The following is a 27,478-nucleotide window of genomic DNA, read 5'->3' as shown; positions in this document are numbered from 1 at the left end:
TGTTTTGTATGGTCACTATCATAGGCAATAAAGTTGTTAATAATGAGAATAACACAGCTTTCAGAAGCTATGTGTACTTAGTCATTCCAATGAATTCAAAATTAATGAAAAACTCATGACCCCAAAAATGCATCCTTTCTTATCATGGCTTCGTTAAGGAAAAATGGCAATACTGAAGATTTTAATATCTAAGCAGCTGTGTGAAGTGATGAGTTATGCCTAAAATTTGTAAGTATATGATGACTAAATGTTAGTTAGTGAAACAGAAGGAACACTGTAGAAATATCTAAGTTCTTCGTTGGAATTATTATAACTGTTTACTTTCTGATATCATACATAAGATAATCCACCTTTGTGTTAATTTCTTGTCCATGATCTTTATTTGATCATTCCTTGTTTTTAATTTAAATCATAAATGCAATTCTGGGAACAAAATTACTTCATTGGCAGTTAATGAGTAAGTTGGGCTTCCTGTTTCTCTTTACATTTCCTCAAAGGTGAGGGGGAGACATGGCATCAAGTGATTCTGTGAGGGCTGACAAATCTTCTAGCTAAGAATCTGTAGTGTAGAGATGCATTAATATGCTTAACAAGACTTGCATAGGCCGACAGTGTATGTACCAATTTTTCCAGTAGAATGTCTGTTTGCATTGGAATGTATTAATTTATTACTTAAGAGAAAGAAAGGGCAATTTATAAAAGGAAATACATAAGTATTGTATTAGAATGATTCTGTTGTTTTAATAGCACAGGTGCATGTTTTCTTGGTGAGTAGCCCCAAGTGCTTCCTTATTGCTGCCCACAGAGTGGGGTCCTCAATTAGATCAGAGTAATTCCCTAGACTGTTATGTTTACTGCTTAGTCACATTAGAAAGCTGGATGTGGAGTTAAAGATCAGCTCCGTCAAATGCAGACTGTCTCTTGTGTTCTGTGCTATGCTGAATGGCCATATGCATATCCCTAAATCAGGAGCTTTTTGGACAGTGGTATCAAAGAACATGCTGCTGCAATCTCCTAAGCGCAGCATTCTCGTTGTCTTCTCATAAATGTAGTGAAAGGACGCTTAGATCATGAAGTAAGAGTAAAGCAAGCAAGCAGTTGCAGCTCCCACAGCAAGGCTGTCAGCTTCCAACAGTCTACATCTTTGAGATTTCCAGAGACAGAAATAGTTCATTCTGTTTAATAGCCACTGATACAATTTCCATCCTTGAATTTGTTGGTGAGAAGAAGTCCTCATCCTTCCTGTTGACTGCTAATTTATCATGAACTTCAATCATTGCTTTTAAAAGTTGGGGTCTGAGGCTTCTGGGACCTACAGACTACACCTCTGAATATAAGCCTAGCCTTTCATCAGATCTGCATGCAAAGGAGGAGCCCTGAGATTCCTAAAGCTTGTGAAAAGTGAGTTTTTGATTAGTTTCATATAATCCTCTATAATGATGATTATTGTAGCATTTTCTGTAAGAGATAGATGAGACAAGTTCTCAAATGCCAGCTATTACTGACATTTAGTCTGGCATAGGTCACAAAATACCAAGGAGAAAGAACTGTTAAAAATTATTTTTCACATTAATAATAAATATTTAAATAAATTGCTATTGTAGAAATGATGCCTTTTTCATTCTTGATAATTCTAATGTAAATAGAAAAAGTTGGTGATCAGAAATCTCAAATTTGAAAACAAAGCTTGTTTAAATTAAAGTAGAAATCTGTAGTGATGGGTGTAGGTGATGTACAAAGCATGATTTTTATCTCTCCAATACAATGAATGTCTTTATTGTTGCATTTCATAGTGCCACAAATTTCATAAAACTAAAATTTCTCAAACTGGACTGAAAGTCATTTGAGAAGTGGGTTTAATTCTGGGCAATAATAGCCCACTAGTGTCTGCACAGCCATTTTTAAAAAGCTGGCTATGCTAATGCTCTTGCTGTCCTAATTTACTCCTTTGCTGTACTTAGCTCTAGGCCAATAGTCTGACTGTTTTCCCGTTAGCCTGAATTTTGTTAAACTGGAAACCAGGCACAATTTCAGAGTTCTTCTTTTTTCTTTTATTTTTCTTCTACAAGTTCTGAACATTTAATGATTTTCTTGTGTTAGGATTTTGGAAAAAATATCTTTAAAAACTGATTTTCAATTTTTATTTTTATTTTTTTTTATTTTTGCAAAAAGGAAAAGGTGGTTTATTAAGTTTATGAGAAAAATAGTCTGGAGTATATATAATTTTATATACTGAAAATTAAATAGCTTCAAGAAACATACTGTGTTTCAGTTATTACTATGAGAAAACTTCAGTACAATCCTAATTAAGCCTTTGAAAATAACTCTTTCAGTGTGCATGTTGTGCTAGGTAATCGTGTTCTTGTAGATATTTTAAATGGTAAAGTTGTACCATCCCATTATTCAAGAAATCATTCAAAGAAGAATAATACAAATATTGTGCTGAAAAAAAACCTCTAGTTGATTTTGAAGATTATGACAGACCATGAGTTTCCAATGAAGGGACATAATTTTAATATTCTTTGAAATTATTTCACTCCATGTTGTATATCTGATAAAATATATTGCAGTTTAAATTAACTTCTGATGTAATTACAAGGAAAAGTCCAAGATCCATGTATATATTCATCATCATGTTCTTTACAGTTATAAATTTTAGGTACATCTAAGAGCAGTGTGTACATGATTTGAGTGTTCATACACATTTTCTGAATGTGGAGAAGCCCATGTGCCAAATAGTTATGTTTTTGTATGTACTGTTCTGGAAAAACAGAAGCACTCCTATTAAGCAAGTACAAGATTATATTAGAGCGTCTATGGGTTTGCTACCAATTTACTTTGCTTTGGCTAGATGATCTTGAAGGTCTTTTCCAACCTTGGTGATCCTATGATTCTATGAAGGCTTTTATCTCCTCAAAAGTGGAAAGGATCAAGCATAATAAATTATTTGCAGGATTTTGTTTTGGTAAGCTTAAACAACAGGGGAACATACAATTGAATCAATGTAATAAATCACTGTCCTGAATTATGGTATTCCATTTGCTTTATAACGTTTCTGAACATGCATATTTCTGTGTCTCTAAGGAAATTATTTATATAAGTTTTTGTTTGTTTGTTTTCCTTCCTGCCAGTGGAAATCAAGTTTTGGTTTTCTATTAGCAAAGATAGACAGTTTTAGCAGGAAAAAAATAGTTGCAGAACTCTTCTCCTGCATTGCGTTGCTCTGCTCATTAAGAAGTAGAAGTGACAATTTATATCTACTTTAGCAGGGAGCCAGATATGATTCTTTTAAATCCATACTTAAATTCACAACTTCTTACTCTGTTCCCTACTCACATTGCTGCCTATCTTATTGCAAATCAGAAAACCTTTGTTTAAACTGATGACTTCTGTGTAAAAAATGCATTTATTTTCTTACAAATGTTCTTTCTACAGCATCTGGTTTAGCTTTGGCTGGTTTTGCCTATATTCTTTTGTGAAACAAATGGTGTATTTGAGATAGGCTCTGTGCAATGAGAATGAGCTAACCAACTGTTTTTTTGTCTACAACTCAGATCGTTGCTTCTCTCTGTATGGTGCTAAATCCACAGTTCTCTATGAGAAGATATCATTTTATTATTTTACAATTTGCTCTTATTACCAGGAGTTCAAAATATTGGGAACGTTTGGAACATATGTCCACCCTTACGTTACAGAAATCACAGAGGAGCTTTAATGGAATTTCATTCCTATAGAGCCCTCGAAACATCCACCTATCACATCCTTCCAAAAACAGCTGCAAAGTTAAAACATGTCACTGGAGAATGTCCTGGTTTCTAGCCCATCTAATATAGCAATAATTTTCAAGGGGAAATTATTGTTATCATGATGGATGCTGCATTGTGCTTGAAAGGAAGGTGGGAGGAAAAGCACGCCAAAATGATGTTTTTTGCCTTCCTATCCAAGGAGTGAAAGAGCTTTTGCCCCATATGTCACAATTGTTTTAAATAGGTGTATTGTAGAATCATAGAATGGCCTGGGTTGAAAAAGACCACAAAGATCATCTAGTGTATGGCCAAGTAGTATTTCCCCCAAGTACCTTAAACTTGTCTGGTACGTTAAGGGTCATGGCCAGTTTACCACTAAAAATGTGTTAAGTCAGCATGGCTGATTTATTTTGCTTCCTATGTAGATGAAGAAAACTACTGAACTCAGAAATCAGTTGAAATATTAACAGAGAGGATAATGTTCCTGGACCATGCCATAAGACATACTATTAATTCAATGCAATTTAAATTATATCAAATTACCTTCAGTTAGATTAAATGCAGTAGAAATCAGATACAAGACTTCATAGCTGTCCTCTACTGACAATTCAGTAGATAGATCACCTGACACTACAAAGTTTGTGTATGATTGCAGGCACAGGTACTTTCAGGCACTCTTATTAGCTGTTTTTTCATCTCCTTCAAAGAAAGTTACTTGTTTTGTCATGATTTGTATAATTTCAATTATATATTTAATTTTATATAGCCAATATGTATGTTCAATTATATAGTTTATCTTGCTGTATTTATACTGTATGCTATAGTGTATCTGGCTGCTTCCACTCAATGTCAAAGGTATTCTCATTAATTTTTAGGCATTTTTTTTTAATTTTTATTTTGTTATTAATTTTCATCCCATCTCTACAACACCAGTTCTGAATTTTTCCCGGACCATGATCCCTTCTCTGAATTAGAAGAAAGCTTCTAACATGGCATTACTCATACACACCAAAGCATATGGTTAGGTTTTTTTTCCATTGAGCAAGATTTCTACCAAGATCATCAGAATATCTTTAATAGTTTTCTATCTTGATAACAATCCTTTCAATGTAATTTCTGAAATCTAAATACTGCTTTTTCTACTCTCACCTCCTGTTGAGGTGTGCTATCAATGCTTTTTCTTTTATCTGGGTGGCTGTGATCTACCACAGTAGCATTGTCTAAGAAAGCAACCTTCTTTCTGTGTATATATTGTACTAATTCATGATTAATCTCCACTCTTTCATTTGATCTTAAACCACAGCATAGTATCAGGTACCTGACAGTTTATCTTCAGCACTTCTGTCCTGTCTAAGCAATTCTGAAACTGTGCTTTGCTTTCCTTATAAGAGACTCAATAACATGTATCTCCTCCAAAGATCAATTGAAGGAGCACCTGAGGTATAAGAGCCAGCTTGGGAGCTAGAGAAGCAGTGAGAACTGGAAGCAGGCTGGCTTCACATTATCCAGGGAACAATTTAGAGTATGGGACCTGGCAGCTGAATTTGTGGGCTTCTCGGCATGGTTATGTGTCTCTCTTTCCTATTACAAAGAAGAATTAAAAATTGAGGAGGATAATGAGTGAAAAAGTAATAATGATACACATGAATATGGTCAACTGTGAAGCAGAGTTATATTTGCTGGGAAAAAAATAGCAAATTTTTTCAATTATACCATGTAGTATTGTTCTTTTTTTATTAGTAGTATTTTTGCCCCCTGCAAATTGTGCTACACATTATTTGGTTTCTAAAATGCATAAGGATCTAATAGATTTCACTCATCCACCTAGCCAAATGTAGCTTTGCAAGGAGAACTCATTTCTTTCAAGGCTAATGAGATGGGTGGATTGTGAATGTTGTGACTGAGTGCTTGGGAAACAGAAGTAAGTGATGAAGAAAAGCCAATGGGAGAACGAAAACTAAACATAGGGATGATAAAGGAGGCATATAATGTTTTACAACTGAACTAAGTAACTATCTGGGTGTGAAAGGAAATTTCTATTGAGGACAGATATCTTTTGTCAGAAAAGAGCAGCAGGTCTTCTGAGGCCCTCCTAACTAGCTGGGGACATGGAGAGTAATGATGGAGAAGGGATGAGTCTGTGACCACTGGTACCGAAACTGGGAAACTCACCGTTGTCTCATGTGGCCTTCTTAATTAAGCTTAAGTTTTATTAGTAATGTGGCTTTGTTGCTGTTTGCTTTTCATGGGTTTTTCATTTGAGAATATGTTGAATTATTACAGGGATTTTATTGCTCAGATTAGAGATGAGGAAATAATTCCTATATTTTCCTATCTGAGACCAAATTCTCACTGGAAAAATGCAACCATCAGTTTTTCAGACTTGCCTGTTCAGTTATGGAATGCATTGCATTTCATAGCCTGGAGAAAGTCAGCTAAGAACTGGGAAATTGGCAGAGGGAGGAAGATTCATGTAATAGCTGGTGATAGGAATGCCGTAAATCAGTAGTGTAATAGAGCTGTGAAAATAGCAAATGCCATTCAGTGATAGATGAATCTCCATCAGGTGCAGGGAAGTTATGGTGACTTTGTACAGACACCAGTAAGCTTTCCTCTGGAGCAACGTATCCGGTGCTGAACATGCTATGGTCAATAACATGACCTAAAACTCATATAACTGCAAAGAAGGGTGACATAAAGAGCCTGTCTGATGAGATGAGAAGATTGGCTTTGTTTGCTTAGCTCTAGCTGCTCAGTAGACAGTGGAAGATCGTGCTTGCCATCAGTAACTACATTTAGAAAGGAAAACAGGTAGAAAAAAAAACTGCTGAAGTCTATATTGTGTTGCAGAAATTAGTAAATTGTGATGTAGTCTTGAGAAATTTTCATTGGCTATTGGAGTGGTTATTAGCTGCCCAGGAAGGTGGTGGAGTCACCATCCCTGGATGTGTTCAGGAAATGTTTAGTTGTTGTACTGAGGGACATTGTTTAGTGGGAAATGTTGGTGATAGGTGGATGGTTGGAGTGGATGATCTTAAAGGTTTCTTCCAACCTTGGTGATTTTATGATTCATAAACATTATAATAAACCATTTTGACAGAGCCTCTTAGAAAGAGCACTGGGGCAAAACAACTAAATACTTCAATGAGTTTGAGGAGTAGTAAAAAAGATTAGTATCTGGCACCTGCAGAGCACGTATGCTTGAAGAAGATAACCCATCTTGGTATTAATTAAAAATGGACAGAACGTGTTTTTTTTAGAGTTTTAAAGAGCTAGGAGATTATTCAGATTTTCTATGCATGAAGAAGTCTGTAGCTCTGCAAGGATAACATGTCTTTAAAAAAAAAAAAATTCAATTTAATGCCAAAGATTTTGCAGTTCTGTAGCTGCCCCAGCTAGCATCCTCATTGGTATTCTCAGAAAATAAAGGCTGTAATGACCACAGATCTTGCCCCTGAATGAGCTGTCCCTCATGGTCAGTACTAATGCATAGTACATGGATTGTACAGGGAAATGCAAATGGTTAGTATTTGTGCTGAAATTGCTCTGTGAATTGATAAAAGATTTCACCATCCTCTGCAGAAAATGAGAAGGCAAATCCAGCCTCATTTGTGAGCAGCAGAATTAGTCTTAAGTTGAAACTAATACCCATGTATCCTTGAGAACTCCCAAGGTAAAGGAAAAAATAGTGTAACCGTGGGTCAGCTTCATGTGTTAGAAATGCAATTCTGATTTAAGCCTTATTATACATAGATACTAAATCTACGCTAGTATCTTAATGTGGAATTGTTTCAGATTTACGTGGTAAAGCATCTAATTTCCTAACTTAATTTTCAGTATGCTTTGGTCATATGACAACAGTTAAGTGATTACTTTCTTGCTCTGTCTATGGCCTCTACGTTAAAAGTTAATGTTATTGTCAGTCTCCAGGAGAAGAATAATTATTTTCAAAATTAAAAGTTTGTATGTTATTTAAACATGAAGTCATGTTTCCTTAGCACAAATGATGTTAATAGAAATCAGATATTTAGAAAATAAATTGATACCTTCCCTATCCCTGAAAGCTGGAAAAAACAATTTAAATTAGCTGTTCTTTTCTGTGTCTATTTGTTACTCACTTGCAAAAGTTTTTTCCTAATCATGTAAGTGAATGTAATTATAGAAGATAATGAATTATCATTTCTAACTTGTATATTAGTCTTTTCTTATACCACGTAGAAGCAGTAAACTTGTGTAGGAATAATGTTTGCTAAGCAATCGAGTAAAGAGTCAGCCTGAATTCAAACTTAAGGTCTTTGTGGCTCCTCTGTGTATGTGTGTATGAGGACCTGTACAGACATACACATGTGTTTATGTATGTATAAATATACATAGGTGCACATGTGCTTGATCACAGCAACAACGCAACTTATGTCTGTGATTGCAAAATGAGCTTTGATTTGAATAATTGAATTTCAAAATATAAATTTCTATTATAAATCTAAATGTGATCCCTTCAAATTGTCAACATGTAATGTTTTAAAAACTTGTTTTAAATGTAATAGCTATTAGACTTGTTACTGCTGATTAAAGACAAACACCACACACACACACACACACACACACACACACACACACACTCTCATTAATTTCTTTGGCTGTTTTCATTCCAAACAAAACATTTGCTTTGCAGACATAATTTTTGCTTTGCATATCATCTGTAGCATGCACATTTTGATTATATGAATTTAAATGTTAAGTGTGTGGTTTTTAAAAATGTTCTTAAAGTGCAGCTTTGGTACGGTATTATAATGAAGGACATGACAGGAATTCAAAATTGTTTTGATTAATCAGATTCTCTGTCAGGAGTGGAATCCCTCAGGAATGTTGTAGGTTAAGTTTACTCTGCCTTATGGCCTGGTGATGGACTGCGTGACCTTTCAAATTCTCCTCAAGCCCTGCTTTATGATTCGATGATCAGTTCATTTTAGCATTTTACAGCTACTCTACCTATACTACGAATAATTCTTATGCCTTCAACGTTTTTGTTGATGTTCTAATCTTTTTTTTTCCTATGAAATACTTTATCTACGTTTAAATAAATAAGAATCCATTCTAAATATGGTAATAGTGAAGGATATGGCTCTTATTTTGCTACACAGCAATCATGTATTCTTTCTAGCCTAATATTTCTGAATGCTTAATTTCTATGAGATTACAAGGCTATAAATTACTGTTCTTCAACATGAACATATATCAGGTTTTTTATACTGTTGATGTAGGGTTATTACCACTAATGGTAATAATTGAGGACATAATTCACTTCATTTGCAGAATGAAATCCTGATTCTCAAGGTAGTTTTAGTAGCATTGAATCTGGAATTGTATTATTTGTTAGAATATGTTAAAGTAATGGCAAGGTGGTCTTTGCTTGCAAATGTGATTTAATCTCACAAATAGTTAATCTTGTTATAATAGTGTCAAGTTAATCAGAATTGATTTGTTTAGTAAATCCACTGAATACTAATCAAGGCTTGGATTGAGAAGATTTAGTAGCAAATTTAAGTCTTCAGTAGTTTCCCCGTTATTCCTGGGTGATTCATTGAATTTGTGGAAATGTTTTAAACTTTTTTTTTATACTTGGTAGTCCTGTGCCAGTCACCCTCTGAAGATGATGTACAATGCATTATTGTAGTGCATTTATATCTTCTTTAGAAATACATTTTCATAAATCTGATATTATGAATCACCATATTTGCTTTACCTTGTATGTAATGAATTGTTCTCTAAACCATCTGAGCGCTTCCTAGGTTTGCCACTCTTTAGTATTCGTAATTATATTGCCTTTTTATAATAGTGATTTTATAGATATGCTTAAGATTCTAATATAGCCTCTATACATGTTTATGCTGACCACAAAAAAAAACACAACAAACATTACATCAAGGATCTATATGAGGTGTAATGAAATACATAAATGCTCATTTATGTACAATTCTTTATATTCTACTTAAAGAAAAAAATGTCACTGTGGATTTCTTAGAAAATATGAACTTCTTTGTTAATCACTGATAACTATTAAATATATTCTCTGAAATGACAAGAAATGAAATCCTGCTTTGCACAGTGCCACCTGAAGCTTTGTGCTATGCTCATACCCTTTGAAACTCACATTTTATTTTCTTTCTACAGAAAGCTTTTCTTTACAGACTACGGGAATGTTGCCAAGGTTGAGAGATGTGACATGGATGGAATGAACAGAACATGGATAGTGGACTCTAAAATTGAACAGCCAACTGCTCTTGCACTTGACCTCATCAATAAATATGTGTACTGGGTTGACATCTATCTGGATAATGTGGAAGTTGTTGACTATGAAGGGAGAAAGAGACATACAGTTATAAAAAGCAGACAAGTAGGTATTTATTTGAAAAAATGTAGGAATATACATACATCAATACACAAACATGCATAATGTCAATGAACTTTAAAAGATCCACTGCATATTTTGTTTTATTTGTAGTTTAGCACATTTTGAACTATGAACTATGAACTTCCTTGTAGTTCTTCTTTAACAACACACCATTTAAGTTTCAGTTACCATTGTAAAAGACTTTAGGAGGGAAAATATGGGATGATGGAAAGATACCAGGCAATGAATTACTAAAGACAAGAACATATTGCCAGTTCAGGAAGGGAAGATTAACAGGTGGAGGAATGTTAAAGAAACAGAAGAACAGCAGAAGTTATTCACCTGTTCAGACCAATGAAGATGACATTAAATCATATTTTGTTGATGGTAACAATGTTTTTTTTCTTAATTGATCCAGATGTTCAGAGTCATAAATACAAACATTGAGTCTGGAAGCTTTTGAGCAGGACTATATCAAGCTGTCGTTGTTTCAGTGTGGAGAGCATAAAAGTAGTTAGCAAGTTCTACACAGTTGCAAAGCTCATGAAAATCAAGGGAAAGTGTGCAGCAATGGTTGCTACTCAGACTTTGGGGACTGGTGTGGATACCTTGGATACATCTGTTTCTGCTTGAGGTTAAACAGGGTGTGTAGGGTGTGCAAATAGAATAAGCATTTTACCTGTTCTGCTGTGATTCTTTGCTCAGTTAGTAAATGATAAATTGTTAGCATAGCCAGCAAACCATTCTCAACAAATTTTAGGGGTTGAAGTTTATCTCCTATGTACAAGCACATCAAAAGTCATGGTTTCCAAATGGTACAAGCTTTCTGATCAATAGCCTTTCAAAGGGCTAGTCTTTGCAACAAGCCACACTTTCATACATGCATGTGGTAGCTGAAAATCTGTAGAAGTAAAAACCACCAAAATACTTAAGACATTATGCTATGCATTGTTTAAAAAAAAAAAAAAAAAAAAATCACACCGTTAATTTTGTAAATATACCAATGCTCTTATGGGATTTAAATAATAAAGCTTTAAACTTTGTGCAAATGGTGATAGGGAAGAAAGAATTGTAATGCAAAGGAAAATTCTGAAATTTGGTACCAATTCATTATTATCAAGTCTGTTTTTTTTCCATTTATGGTTTTACTATAATTGGATTGAATTCTTATTGGGTCTTAGTGCAATACTGTAATTGATTTAATTTATTTAAGTTTTAAATGCTTAGAAGCAAAAAATTATGGCAAAATTTGGTCAGCTTGAAGTAGTTTCCAGGAACCACCGAAACATTTGATGTACAGCGGCTTTTGGATCATCTTTAGTTTTGGTCTGTGAAGTGTGTCTGAATTTGTCTGAGTAAATGAGCTGAGTAAATACTCTGTGGTGAATAATTTATTGATTACACTAGTAAGATTTCAGCCTGTAAATATATGAACACCTGCCAACGAATTCTCTTTAGCTTGCTCAGCTTTCAAAATTGCTCAATGAGATTTTAAATTTTCTAAATCCATACATCAAGCACAACCTCTGTGTTATTAAACACATCATGTTTGAGCTGTCATTGGCTAATTAACTGACTGTATTTAAGTAACTTTCAATCAGTGTACTTGTACACATCAGAGATGAATAAAATCGAGTTTGCTTCTTAAGCAAGCAGTACTGTGAGACCACAGGCATATTCAAAGATACAACACAAAATGAGCACCAGCAGAGTTAGTTTGTTACTTTAAAAAAAATAAAAATCAGTGATAATAGTGAGAAAATACATGAATTCAACCTGTAAACTATATTTACTAAATGTATTAGTTAATGTTAGCTAATATTAATGGTAGTTACTAATTTTTAATTAACATTAGTTAATGCTAATGTAATGTATTGCATTTAAGACAACATGCAAGAGTTTTTAACTAAGAAGATGTAGAACCCATGACATTATAAGAATAAATGAATGGGTTGTGGTAAATATTTTTTTCCCTGCTTGTTTATGGTTAGAAAAGGTTCATACATCCCTGTTCATTGCAGGGGAATTGGACTAGGTGACCTTTAAAGGTCCCTTTCAACTCAAATGGTTCTATGATTACAAACATATGAACTAGATTTCTAATGTACTTTGCATTTTTTTTTACTGATTTTTATCAGTATATTCACAAATTATTTTGTACAGTTTGGCATGTGCATTGGACATTATTATTTGGTGCTTATAAAATGTATATCTAAATGTACATCTAAAATATTCAGCTAAAATAATGATTGTTTCCATCTCTTTTCCAGGTTAGGCATCTCTGTGGTTTGGCAGTATTTGAAAACTACTTATATGCAGTTAATTCAGATAACTTCAGTATTTGGCAAATAAACAGATATAATGGCACTGATGTTCGGTCCCTTACCAGACTTGAAAATGCGAAGGAGATCCGTGTATACCAGAAAAGAACTCAAACATCAGGTGAGATGAAAATTCCTCATTGTAGGAGGCATAAAACCATTTATTAGTTGGATGTGTTTTCAAGGAAGCATTCTTCTAGAAATATGCAGTTAAAACTTATCACTGCTGCAAAATTTTCTATGACTTCATCTGCCTAGTTTCCTGTGTCTTTCGCTGCCAGTTTTCCTGCTTCCCTAAGCTCCTACAACTGATTCCTGAGCATTCAGCTTGGAGAGCTGCCAATGAGCTCTGCTTTGCAAGCTGTCTGACTTCAGCCTTTTGGGGATTTAACACTCAGGATTGTTAGGTGTCCAATACCACCCACCTGCTTGGCTCTCAGACCTTGGAGATTCCTGCTTTCTCTGGTCTGCTTTTCACACAGAGTACAAACCTGGAGGGACTCTAAATTCCTTCCCTCAGTCCTTGGGTTGCCAAAATGAATGGAAGTTGGGCAGCTAGCCTGCTTAACTGCCAGCACAATGGGGAAATTGCTGTTCAGTTTTCCCCTGCTTGAATAAGTACCATCTTTGGCCTTCAGTCTCCATTTGAGACTGGAATTAGAAACTTTGAAATACTCAGAATTTTTTGTTATAATATCAATTTCAGGTGTCCAGTATGACTTGAATCGTGGATCCAATCACGTATCTTTCTGAGCTCAGAACATCAGTATGATTTATAGGATAACAAGATCCAACATGCTTACAGTGATATTTTATCAATTAACATGTTTTGATATGACTCTAGCGATAAAAACTAGAATCCTCTTGATGACTGCTGGGTTATAAAAAGCTAATACATCAATTCCGGTGATAAATGTCAATGTTATTAAACACACTGGCTGCTCTGAGAGAAGTTTCTGACGTGGTTTAAAAAAAAAAAAAAATCTTTAAGCTGATGGAGATTGGATGAACTAATTTTACTCTATAGCTGAGGGCACTGATTTGCAGATGTTAGTGTTTGATAGAGGCAGCAAAGACTTTCTCCTCAGTGTAGGGTCCCCTTGTGTACCCCCGAGGGACTCGGAGAGGTTGAGTATCGGAGACATGTGAGCATAGTGTAATCTGTTATTACCTCCTGCGATTACTCTGTTCCTCTTGCCCTTTGTTCACTCTGCAGCTTCTTTTGTTTCAAATGGACGCGTTCGTTGCTTGTCAAGATTTGCTGTAAAGGCTGTCTGAACTTGGTGGAAATTCTGTATACCTCTAACAATATTGACCTTAAACCTCTGGATTACTTTTACAAAACAGCTAAAAAGCTTGAAGGGAAGAAGAAGGAAGAGCTAAAATATAGTTTTTGAGCTAAAAATGTTGTTGATCTGTTGTAGGCCAGTGTAAGGTAAAAGGATAGATTTTTGTTTTCTGATCAGATTTACCTTTTAAAATTTTAAAAAGTTAATTTGACAAGCTATACTGCTAATTAAGGGCTATGCATTTAAAAATATATTAAGGGGAAGGAATTCTTTAAATGCTTCAGCTGTTCAAATGCAGGAAAAGTGCTACAAGGCTTGTCTTGTTCTTTAGTTTCTGCGTAGGTATCTTCCATAGAAAGATGCTTTCTAATGGTGTTGAATGAATAGTGAGCTGGGATGGGATGGTTAGCATGGGACTCTGCTCCGAAAACAAAAACAAACAAAAAAACCCCACCGACAAAATGAATTGAACAAAGAAATAAAGGGAAAGAAATTTGGCTATTTCGGGGGATTGCTGCCTGGCAAATAACTGCAGAATCTCATTGAAGCAATAACCTCCTAGACTTGATAGCCACAAGATGACCTTTTGGATATGCAAACTTGTCTGCTTTTAGTATCATCTTCAAAATCACCTTGTTTTGAAGTTATATTTTAGGAAAGATTGTGATGAAAAATCCCTTTTTTATGTCTAAACTTTCTACACACTGAAGTGTATAATTATCCTACTTCAAAGGGGTTTCAATCATGCTGTTTTTCACTCTCTGCAGTCAGAAGCCATGCGTGTGAGGTGGACCCATATGGAATGCCAGGGGGATGTTCACACATCTGTCTACTCAGCAGCAACTACAAAACACGGACTTGTCGCTGCAGGACTGGCTTCATCTTGGGAAGTGATGGCAGGTCATGCAAAAGTATGTAATAAAAATCAGAGTTTGCCAGCTGCTAATATTTCAAGGCACAGTTCTGTGTGCTATTTAACATGTAATCAGTAGCAATAGAAATCATGTGGTCTGTTTTCAGGTAATGTTTTTTAACATATTTACCTGATGCTTGATTCATATAGTCTTTTTATTCCCTTAACTTGACTAGGATCTTTTCACACAAGTGACAATTTAGACATGGGATAATGTTTAAAGAGTTCTAAGAATCATCACGAGCTATCAGTTAATCAATTTTACTGTTTTTTTATATACTATGCATTCTGACAATACATGGGGGCTCCTATGCTGTTTAATAGTTTATTATTCATTTCTACCTACGCAGTCATCTTCACTTTTAGAAATGGACCCTTCCTGTAAACAAGGCAAGCAAGTTTAATCTGATAATACTTTGCAGCAGGAGGACTGATTTGTGTTACTGTGGTTATATCTGTTACAACCACATGCCTGACGTGACAGAAGGAAGGGTTATCATATAGAAGGACACGGACAGGTTTGAGAAATTGGACTCAAATGAGTCTCATGAAGTTCAGCAAGGCAAAGCGCATGGTTTTGCACCTGGATCAGAGCAATCCCACACATTGCTGCTGACTGGGTGACAAATGTATTGAGAACAGCCCTTCAGAGAAAAAACTTGGGGGTTCTGGTGGATGAAAAGTTTGCTGTGAGCCAGCGGTGTGTGCTTTGCAGCCCAGAAGGCTAACAGCATCCTGGGCTGCATCAAACCAGGACTGGCCAGTAGGGTGAGGGAGGTTATTGTCCCCCTCTGCTCTTTTCTCCTTGGATTGGAACAAGGCCAGAGGGGGTCATGAAGGGTTAAAGCACCTCTTCTATGAAGGTTGAAGAGAGCTGGGCTAGTTCAGTCTGCAGAAGAAAAGTCTCCGGGGAGACCTCATTGCAGCCTCATTTCAATACTTAAGAAAGATGGAGAAACACTTATTGTGAGGACATGTATGTTAGGACAACAAAAGGTTAGGTATAAGAAGACATTCTTTATTATGAGGGTGGTGAGGCACTAGAGTAGCCTGCTTAGGAAAGCTCCATCGAGGCTAGGGTAGATGGGGGCTTTGGGTAACCTGGTGAAATGGAAAGCAGTCATGCTAATGGCAAGGAGTTGGAATTAAATGTCTTTTAAGGTGCCTTCCAATTTAAACCATTTTGTAATTCCATTTTAGTTCAATTTTTTTATCAGATGATATTGATATATTTCAGGTGAAAGGCATGCAACTGAATTCATTGATAAATGCTGGAAGATATATGCATTTGAACCCACTCAAATTTCTCACTGTTTTCACTAGCAATTCCAATGAACTCAGAGAAGCATCGGGGAAAATAGTATATTTTTGAGAATTTTAAGAGATCTATTTATAGTATGAAGTACCTAAGGACGTTTCTAAGTATTGTTAGCTTATCTTGGTTATTTGTAATTTAGCAATTTAATGAAGCTGTAAAAATCTCTTGAGAAGGAAATATAGATATCCATGTTTTGTATTTCAGCATGAAAGAAATCAGTATGTCAATCTGTTATATTCTTTCCCATTTGAAAGAAATTTGCTATAAGCTTTTTCTTGCTTCTGAGAAACTTCAGGTGAAAAAAAAATAAAACGGTGTTCTGTATCTGCTGAAGTTTACAGTTGTGTTAGATCTAATGATTTCTTCAGTCATGGTCTACATTACCTGGATAGTTCCTAATGGATTGTAAAATTAAATGTCTGCGATGCTATATATGTGCATTTCACATTAGATGCAAAGTTATTCTGTGATCTAGCATTTCTTTTCAGCGTGAACTTTTACAGAAGAAAAATAATTAGATGTAAGCAGTTCACCAAAGTAATTTGTATTTTAATTAAGGTAATGTAATTAGCTAGATTTCTTGAGTTTAGATACCTTTGGAATATATGAAAGTTTAATTTTTGGTATTGAATAATGCTCCTGCTCCCCCACTAATTGTGCCAGTTAATTAAACAGTGACTTTATTCACCGTAAAGAAGATTAGGCAGCATCAGTTGTTTATGTTTGTAATCTTTCTTCTGCAGGACCGAAGAATGAATTGTTTCTTTTTTACGGGAAGGGACGTCCAGGAATAATACGGGGAATGGACCTGAATACCAAAGTATCTGATGAATACATGATCCCTATAGAGAACTTAGTCAATCCTCGTGCTCTGGACTTCCATGCAGAAACCAATTACATTTACTTTGCTGATACTACCAGTTTCCTAATTGGACGGCAGAAAATTGATGGCACAGAGAGAGAAACAATCCTCAAAGATGGTAGGAATGCTAACAGAAGATTTAACACTTATTTCTACCCTTTCTATCTACCCTTTGAAAGCAGACCCAAACTAGACCTTGAACAAACTTTGAGCTTTTTTTCTTACAACTTTCTATTTATTTTTTCTAAGCACAGAGATGGTGTTTGATAACTCTGTCTGGTTAGTCTGTACCTTGCCACTGAGTAACTCTATAACTCCACTGTATTCTTTCAGTTGATGGGATGAATCCATAGTGTGACAGTTCATTGAACTGTCCCATATCCCTAGGAGTGTTATGAGACTTTTTTTTACAGCCTGTATCACAATGTGATTTCTGGAGTCTATTCAAGTAGGTTGGCAGGAAGACTTTCCGTAGTGCAAAATCATTAGCAATAATAATAATAATTGGGGTGGTTAGGCTTTGTTTTTATTCTCTGATGCATTTTCCTTCCTACCTGTGGAAGCAGTAGGAAGACCTACTAAAAAATCATTTTTAAGAATCTAAAGATATTTTTAGAATGTACAGCAATTAAAGAAAATATCAGCACTTCTCTACTTTCCACTTCCCCCACCACAGTGTACAGCTTCTCAGTGGCCAAGAATCACATCTCTTTGAATTAAATGCTATTTTTCCAACTAAAGCTCCAATCTGTCAACTCACCTTTTCCTTTCATAGAACTATTTCATAGAATACTGCTTCAGTAGCTCCTTATCTCAGTTGCAATCCATTCTACAGTAGTTGTTTCCTAGTAGTCAAGAAGAAAAAAAACAAAAAACAAAACAATTGCTTTAATGCAGGAGTTTCCGTTTCTCATCATTCATAACCTACATTTTAATTGAGCTGTCTTAGGAGTTAGCTCCCATTTACAGTGCAATTATCCCTTTTTTTTTTTTCTATAAGGTCTCTACAGACCTCAGTGTTCATAAAGGTTCTTTCACTAGTTGCCACAAGAAGCTTGGTGATTGCTTAATAAGGAATGGCTGAGTAAATAATGAATGCTCAGCTGCCAGTTGTGTAATTCTTCAGTTCACTGTGAATATGGAAATAGATAACCAAAATACACACGTTTCATTTTACAGCAAAGTAATCCAAATGTAGAGTACAGGAAGAGAATGAACAGTATATAGACTTAAACACTGTAAGGTAATGCAAAAAAGCATCCTTGCTGAAGTGTTCAAAAAACTACTTATAAATATATATATACACACACACACGTATATATATACACACTGAATCAGCAACTTCTTCTAAGTAATGTTTAACTGTAATTTTTATTTTTTATAAATAAAACATAACAAAATGCCAAAGCACTCCAAAGAGTTATGGATTGTTTGATCATGTATTATTGGTATCCCTTATACTTAAAATGAATAAAAATAATCATTGTCATTCTCCCCCCACTCCTTTCCCAGGAGTTTACATTATCAGTTAGAACTTGGAGAAGTTTCATAACTTTAAAGTATGTTTAAAGAATACTTGTTAATGTATGTTTCATGATTTAAAAAATTAATATGGCCTCTAGCCATACCACCTCAGCTTTTATTCTTGTCAGCTCTCAAGAACTCAGCAGGGATAGATTAAATCGTTCTCTGGTGGAAGGCTACTAGAGAAAATCAGGTGTGTCAGTAGGTGGTTTAATATTTGCTCGGAACAGCATGCTGCTAAGGAGCTATATCTGTGGTAGGTGTCACTTCTCAGATTAGAAGTTGTCATTTTTTGTGACTATCAGGTTTTGCAAGAACAGATATGCTAGCTTGAACAACACTGTAACTCAGATAATTACGGTTTGCCTACATGAGAGCCTGATCCTACAAGCTGTTGACTAGCAGCAGAGAATGCTGAGCACCTAACACTGCTGGAGTTTGATTTCCCATATAGTTTCAGCTGTGATTTCCTATTCTTCACTTTGGAAAATAAACTGCTGTGTAGTATTGATAACTGTTTGACAGCTCACAGCAAAGCCAATCCTAGAGTTGGCAGCACAACTGCAAAAGTAGCGTACTTTCATCAGCAACAGAAAATGCTATAATTAAAGCTTCAAACTTACTTTGAAATCATATTTTTATGTTAAAAAAAAAAAAGGAATAGACCAGATTTTTTTTTTAACTGATTGAAATATTATTCAGTTGGACTACCATAAGGATGAACTCGCTCTTTCTCTTCTTTGTTTTTTAAAGCATTTTTTTTGCCCCACTGATGTTGTTTGGGGGGGTCACTGTGGGGCTTAGATCTTATTGTTATTCACTTGTGAATATTAGCAAGGATGGGCTAGGGCTAGCTTTGTGTTTAAGTAAGATTAAGGTAAGTCTATGAATCTATGTTTGAAATCGATCTAGCTGGTTGATATATGGAAGAACACCTACTTTTACTTTTAAAATCAGTTTACACTATGTCTTTTATTTTAGACTATGCTAGGGTACATGATTTATCTGACATTGATGGAGCTAGGCCATTCTGTACCCAATTACATACTTTGCTTATAATATCTTACAAGTTGCCACATTGGTTTTAAATATGTTGCCTTTAGAAATACAAACTTTTTAAAAAATCTTATATATGTATTCGATATATACGGAGCTTACATACTACTGTTGATTATAAAATTCTGGTAGAATTACAAATGTTAATTTTCCAGTTGTCAATTGAACAATGATTAAAAAAAAAAAGGCCTTTCTTTTAGTTGATTCTTTGTAAGTTTAAAGGGCTTCCCTGTAGAAAGCTGGCTCAGAACAGTGAAATCAATTTTGTTTAGCTAGAGTGGCAGAAAAACCCACAGTAAAAGTAAAGAATGTATTCAAAGCTTTTAGGTAGTTAAATAAAAGTGAATTTCAATTAGTTCTTATACTCTGTGTTTGGATGAGCCATATTTGGCTAACTGAGGAAGACTTTCTGTTTTAATCAACTATTCAACTCTTGATAGATATTTATCTAAAACAAAGTCAGTTCTCTGCTCCCCTTTGTGTAGAGAAATTCTCTTCTTTGCAGTAGCTGTGGGTCAAGTCTCATCCTCTGTTATTCTCTAAATTTCATGAGCACATCACCCTTACCCATCTTTACTGAGCCTTCTTCCATTGCAGGGATTTATTAGTCAGTCACTCTAATATAGTCTCTATTTGGACTGTATTTTCTCCCCCCCAAAAGGCAAAATAAGACCTTTGAATTAAAAAGCTGATTTTCTTAATGTAAAAGCTGTGTTCAAATTCAAATGACTAGGTCAGACAGAATACAAATAAAAATAGCTTCTGAACAAATCCCCCTCTGTCCTCAGACTTGATATTTAGTCTTTTCTGTGTGTTCTTAAGAAAACTTTGCTGAGATCACTTGTGTTTCCTACATATAGGTTTTTGTGTTCAAAAAACTACTTAATTAAAAATGGGAGCTGGAGATGCTACATATCTTTAATTCCTGTTACGTGAACTCTACACCCGTGACCTGAACGGTCCATACACGCATATCCATGAGTGTTAAATTAAACATAAGCAATACACATAAGATAGAACAACTACACAGTTGAAGTTCTAGACAGTTGAACATTAAAGCTACAAAGCCTTTTAGTTCTAATCCTAACACACTACTCTAAGCGTCACTGTTAACTTGTTCAAGATGAGCAGAATTATTTTTCAATTACTTCATATATCATTCTATAATATTGACAAGAATCTCCTTTCTTTCATATTAAAAAGAACCTTATCTTTATATTTCTTCTCATTAATCTGTGCTGTTTGTCCACTACCATTGTATTCAGATAGGCAATACTGATAAGGGAAATAGTTTTAAAGCTATTAGATGGCTATTTTGCTATAATTGTCAGTAGCCAAAAGATTTATTTTGCTTTCTGTTTTTAAAAATTGAAAACTTTCTTACTGAAATATCTGTCTTAAGGAAACTGCTATTTTCAAATTTTAGAATATAGCGACCATCTGTGACTTAATGTACTTCAATGCATTTTTTTGTTTTCTAAAAGAAGTAGGTTATAAAATTTAGGAAAAAAAATGAAACTTGAAGGGGCAGGATGTTTGAATGCATTGTAGCTGACTTGATAGGGAATATGATGACATTACAAAGCACTAAAAAACATTGCTCCACTGAAGGGTTGTGAGTCACTTGTCACATTGCAATACACTGAGATACTAGTGATACCTTTTATAGAAACTTTTATTGCATGCAGTTGTATAAAAAGCCCAATATTTCATTTATTGGATTAAAACCATCATACTTTATTTTCGTGTATCATCAAAAATACACCATTTTATCTATGTTTTACAGTAAGCTGCAGGTTTCTATGCTGAGCTGTTATGTATATTGTGATTTACATACCTTTTAGTAGGTAAAAGTACTGTACGTTCCTATTCAACCTTGGAGACTTTCACTAGTTTCTTGGGGGGAACGAAATAGTTTATTAGAGTCACTGTCAGTAAAGGTTTTTGGGTTCTAAAAGCAGTATCGGTGATGAGTTTGTCCCAAAGAAAATGTCTGCAAAATAAAAGAAAACTCACAGGCAGGAGACAGTAAACTTTAATATTGAAATTCAGTAAATATTATTAGAAGTCATGAAAATAATCCAACTGTATTTAGAATAAATTTCCCATTGCTGACACCAGTGGATAGTATTAGAACATGAATGTGTAACATTAAACTTTTATTACTGTATCTCCCTTCTCTCTCAGATCTCGATAATGTAGAAGGTATAGCAGTGGACTGGATTGGAAATAATCTTTATTGGACAAACGATGGCCACAGGAAAACAATCTCTGTAGCCAGACTGGAAAAAGCTGCTCAGAGTCGGAAAACATTGCTAGAGGGAGACATGTCTCACCCTAGAGGAATTGTTGTTGATCCTGTCAATGGGTATGAAGTAGACTTTTGTATTCATGTCTTCATAGTATATTGGATTTGGGTTGGGATGGAGCTTTAAAACCATATGGCAATCTAAAATTCTGCAGTAGTCTATATCTCTTCATTCCTGTCAAAAATTCTTGCCTGCAGCCTTCAGAAGAATGTGCTTACTCTGATACAGTTGAACTTATGTCAAGTTAATTTGAATGTGATTCACCTTTTGCTTGAACAAATTGAGTGTATCAGATCTATATGTATTTTTAATATTAGGTGAACTTTATAATGCTCTGTTTTATTTCTCTCTTTGTAAGTCTCAATTTCTCAAGTTAATTAAAACCATATCCTTGTACACATAAGTTTACTAAAATAAATGAGACAGATATTTTTCATGACTAATATTATGAGTTGTAATAGAGCAGATAATAAAAAGAGCATTATATTAGAGTGGTACGGTTTTGGTATACCTAAAAATTCACAGATCAGTTTTCTTGTTAAATTCTCACTGGCAGACTATTTAGGCAGGAAACTGTAGTGTCAATGGATAGATTTCTGTTTTTCTAGTGCTAGAATGCATTTGCACTATCAGGTTTTGCACTTACCCTTTGAAGAATGGAAGTGACAGTGGATAGGGTACGATAACTAAGGTCACATAGTAAGAATGTAAAATCAGACCATAAAACATAGCCATACCTGAAATTACTTTGTTAAATTTTCCAGCTGAGTAAATGCATGCTACAGAAACCAGTTTATGAAGATGTATTGTCTGAAAAGGGCTATTATATAAAACACTTCTCTAATAAAATAACTTGCCCTTCATGATTACACTTCTTATGGAAGCTTTTCCTGAGGGATAGCTTTTATTATGGCATTTTAATTATGTTTAGAAAATATTAGTCTTGAGTTAACCAATGCAGAAGTGTTTTGAGATACAATTAAAGCACATTAATGTAAACATCTGTTACTGTAAGCATGTTTTAGCTTATGACATGATAACAACAACAAGTACAGGCAAAACATTAATGGAGAAAAGCTCATTAATTGCTCTTCAGCAGTCATGTAAATATCCGCAAAACGTATTTTTGTGTTCTAATAAAATAAATCACATACTGACCTGTGTCTTTAATTGAGCTTTAGGGCATACACAGGTTTTATTATTCTGTGATTAAAATGAACGTTGTTTGTGTTAAACATGCAGCAATGTTTTTAATTCTCATAGAGCAAAAACTGGTTGATGTTCTTAGCGTATATTTGCAAAGACATTGAAAGAACTGGGAAAAAAAGCCCAACCTTCTGTATAGTGGCTTGGATCAGAGAGTAAATGAGTAAAAACTGTGTATTTACATAAACCTGTGGTATATGTTGGGTATGTGGATATGATGATACAACTACCTGTTTTTCCAAATTCTTATATAAAAGGCATGCTGTTCACATTAAACTTAGAAGTGGTTTGAATACAATTCCTGATGAGTGGATTTGACATTGTTTACATGATTGTCTTTTATTTGGAATGGATTTGACAGGAAGACAGTTTTTTACTCCCGTGTTTCCTTCCTTTGGAAGTATGGTGATTTTGAAAATTAAAATTACAGGACTTGAAAGATTAGTTCAATTAGAAAAGTAAACAAAATAAATAAAGAAATACAAGGTATGTTCTGTAGTGTCCAGTAGACAGTATCTCAAAGAAATAATCTGAGCTTATACTTTCAATTGACTTACTGTGATGCTTGCTTGTTTTTTCTAGAGTAAGATTTTCTATTGGTGGTGGGGTCAGTTATCCACACTACTGTAACTTAAGCCATAAAACTATGATAAAATTTCTTAGCATATATTTTTCAAATGTTTTTTCTAGTCATCTATCTTTCTTGATGTTCTTGGAAGAGACAGACTGCTCGTAATAGTTCTTGAGTAATTTGACGTCTTTCATGTGAAATGGGAAGTTCACAGGAATTCAGAGTTATTCTGTAGCTATTAAGCTAGACTGTGATTAATTTGTGTATTGTACCTTTTTGAAACTATTAGGTACAATTAAAAAAGGCAAATTAGGCTTAGCCAAAATATAGCAATTGAGGTTTGAACTTTATGGCAAAGTCAATAAAAGGCTTGTTTAAAATTCCGCAATTCTGCTGTGATTAAATAGGGTTTGAACCAATTATTTCACTTCTCATGTAAGTCCTTTTGGCAGTCATATAGTTCATACAATATGAGGGGGAGAAAAAACCAAAGCATTGGGTCATCAGCAGTCAGTGGACGCGTGGAAAGTCTCTCTTGCTATTGACTTAGAAACAGTAATGGGAAGACAAATACATGGAAAAGACAATATTGATCTGACTTGTGGCTGTACTGTTCCAAACTTCTGTTAAAAGTGTATAGTATTATTCATGTGATTAAAACGGCATCTGAATGTTCATTTTTATAATTTAATAGCTGGATGTATTGGACAGACTGGGAAGAAGATGAAATAGATGACAGTGTGGGAAGAATTGAGAAGGCATGGATGGATGGCTACAGTCGGCAGATTTTTGTAACATCAAAGATGCTGTGGCCGAATGGTTTAACTCTGGACTATCATGCCAATGTGTTATACTGGTGTGATGCCTATTATGATCACATTGAAAGGATATTTTTGAATGGAACTGAAAGAAAGGTAAAAGAAAAAATACTGCTGCTTTGCCACAGGCATGCTCTTTCTCTGGACTTTATTGTGTTATGTTAAAAATGCTTTTCGAGCTTTTTAGTCTGCATAACGCTGCGGCATGTCCAGTGTCATCTCTGCTGAAACAAGCGATGTTGGCAGCCTCCTGGAGGAGAACATAATACAGCTTAAAATTTTCATCTTTGCTTTAGAAAGTGACACAAAAGTTATTTTTTATTAAACTATTTTTCTCATGTGACAGTGAATTGCATTTTGATTGATTCATCAAGCTACAAGGAGCTTTTCAGTAAAATAAAACAAAACACCACTTTCTTTTTGCTCTGCCAGAGTGAGGCTTTCATTTAACTTCACTGGGTAATCTGCTTTTGCTGAATGTCAGCACCCCATTGGAACATTTGTGGTTCTGTGCAGAGAGGGAACACTCAACAAATGCAGACCAGTGATGGGAGAGATTGTTTTAGTTCTTAATAATGGCTGCAATACCTAGATGAAAATCTTTATAGAAGTTCTGTTTTTTTGTAGAAATAACAAGAGTAGAAGAAACTTATGGAAATCAATTGAAACGGTCTGGAATCAAACCATTTGTGAAAGGTTTAGCATCTGTTTCATGAAATTAGTGCCTTGACAACTGAATTTTTTTTACTGTAGCACAAATAGGCATTAAGTCCATTTACATCTATGTAGACTTTTAAACAAATCTGTTCATGTTTCATTTCTGAAATGTTTCATTTCCATTCTACTCATGATTTCTTCTGTATGATGACCTTCATAGGGCCAATATGCAGATCTCTAGAACTAGAAGTAGTAACTCCAGATATGGTTATCCCTAGGACTTGTCTCTGTACAATTACACACTTCTTCAAGAATCCTTTATATTGGGCGATCTGTTGTTAAGTCTATGCCAATGCAATAGTGTTGCAGTTTGTCACAATAGCTGGGTTGGGATTTAGATTTAACGCTTTTGCTCCAAATCCGTCATGGTCCTGTAAAGGAGGCAGGAGGAGAGTGAACACACTGGGAGAAAGGCATTTTTTAATTAAAGATCCTTGTCTACTTGCAATGCTAGACATGTTGGTGAAGTTCCTGGACAGAAGAGGTCTAAAACAGTAAATGCAGCTGCCATGGATTACATATGGATTACTAGTGAGAGCTGATGTCTTTGCCTCCCACCATAACTACTGAATAATAAGCCCCATTTTCATGGGCTTCATATGGGGGAAAAATGGTTTTACTATTTTGGGAACAAACTGTGGCATGTTTTTTGTTTCTTTTCTTTTACTTTTGTGTACTCTCACTCTTTTTTCTTTTAAAGTTGCCACAACCCAAAACAAATAGGAGATTTTTCAGAAATCAATCATATGCACTTTAACAAAAATAAGCAAATCATACTATTCTTTGCTCACGGTAGGAGCAAGAATATTGAATCAAAGCCTAGTTGAGGTAAAAATCACTCCAAAATATAGGATTGAGATGTTTGTTTACTGCAGAAGATGACTTCAGCAGCATTTTATAAGAAGCAAATATTTCATCTACTTGATGTATACTGAAAGGTATAAACTGCCATGCTTCCTATTAAGTTCTGAAGTTAATTTTTTTATGCTGTTACAGAGATCAGCTTTACGCTACTTAATTTTAGTGCATTAAGTTTGTATGTTTGGGCACAGTGCTCATCTCAGTTTTCCTTTATCCTCCTTTATGTTCTCTGTAGTGCGTTAGTTATTTTCACCTGTCCAGTGCTCACCTGACACCAATTAATTGCAGGTAATCTACAGCGGGAAAGATTTGAATCATCCTTTTGGATTATCACATCATGGAAATCATATTTACTGGACAGACTATATGAATGGATCTATTTTCCAGCTGGATCTGATCACAAGGAATGTGACACTATTAAGAAGTGAGAGACCACCTTTGTTTGGGCTTCAGATATATGACCCGCGTAAACAGCAAGGTATTAATATGATATGATTTCTCAGAGATCTACTACAAAAGGACATTTTCCCTCCTAACCTTGCAATACTTTGAAAATACTAGTTGAACAATGATAGGAAAAGGAATATGCTGATTGTGGCATGGCAAAGACACTTCTTAATATTTCAATCTTGTAGTTACTGAAAGCAGTGAGACAAAATAGTATTTATAACTGTATTTCTTTGTATTTATTGGCATTTTCCTTGTTTGTGAAAGAGGAAAAGCTGTGAAAATATAAAATAGAATAGATAATATGTATGCAGTGGCTCATGCACGTAAAATACATTATTGTATTTACCTTTTCTCAGGGAAAGTTCATAGCTTCTTTGTGTCTTTTTTTCCTTTCTATAACTTCCTTCTTCTCCTTGGTCTCCATCAGTACCATATGACTTAGCCTGCTGAAAGTACATGGTAACATGATCTAGAATCCAAATCAGTGGCCTTTGTTAGTAGTGGAAAAGTGGGTTCTTGATATTGCTTGTTTCATTAGAGAAATAAGATATAAGGCCATAGAGTAGCATGGATAGTGCTTACAAAATGAACACACTTTAATTTACAGATTTAGTTTTAAGGAGGAAATTTTGGAAGCCATTTTTTATATACGGCATTTTAGATGTGTGGTGAATATTTGCTTTCTTTAGTGAAAACATAGTTCTGGTTATAGTCTGCCATCTCAGATGGAAAGCATGAAAGTAAGCATCAGGACTTAATATAAACAAAATACTGTTCTAAAAGCTGACCGTGTTTAATATTAATACCTCTACAGATCTCAAAAAGAAGAATGTCTAGCTTATTGGGCTATCATTTTTGACATGTACTGGTAAAAGAGTGTTTCTATTTACATAGTTCCTATAGAAAACCTTAAGTGTTTCTTCCTGAAACTTTTGATTCTGTGAACAAAATAGAAACAAAATGGAAATTTCCATATTTATTGCATTGCTACTTAGTACATATACAACTTTAAAATATACTTTGCTCAACTGTAATAACCAATATGCTAAAACTGTTTTATTAGGTGCCTCACAGGTACCTTGTTCCCAGGCTTCAAGCTCAGTTATGTTTTTACAGTATCATCACT

General features: G+C 34.8%; 1 protein-coding gene across 7 annotated transcripts in view; it reads left to right on the top strand.

Annotated features, from left to right (window-relative positions):
- Positions 1–27,478, top strand: part of LRP1B (LDL receptor related protein 1B) — a 581,170-nt gene that overhangs the window by 364,314 nt on the left and 189,378 nt on the right. For all 7 annotated transcript variants that reach the window (XR_005861415.2, XM_040703826.2, XM_422146.8 and 4 more), the window contains exons 8-14: positions 9,918–10,140; positions 12,408–12,579; positions 14,515–14,658; positions 16,722–16,958; positions 21,608–21,788; positions 24,201–24,420; positions 26,191–26,380. Coding sequence is in view for 6 of the 7 variants with exons in the window: in XM_040703826.2 (XP_040559760.1) it covers positions 9,918–10,140; positions 12,408–12,579; positions 14,515–14,658; positions 16,722–16,958; positions 21,608–21,788; positions 24,201–24,420; positions 26,191–26,380 (1,367 nt within the window). In the remaining variant the exon portion in view is untranslated. The remainder of the gene's footprint in view (positions 1–9,917; positions 10,141–12,407; positions 12,580–14,514; positions 14,659–16,721; positions 16,959–21,607; positions 21,789–24,200; positions 24,421–26,190; positions 26,381–27,478) is intronic.

The sequence above is a fragment of the Gallus gallus genome, chromosome 7, assembly GCF_016699485.2.
Source record: "Gallus gallus isolate bGalGal1 chromosome 7, bGalGal1.mat.broiler.GRCg7b, whole genome shotgun sequence".
Lineage (NCBI taxonomy): Eukaryota > Metazoa > Chordata > Aves > Galliformes > Phasianidae > Gallus > Gallus gallus.
The sequence above is the reverse complement of the archived record's forward strand: the minus strand, read 5'-3'. Positions and strand labels throughout refer to the sequence as shown.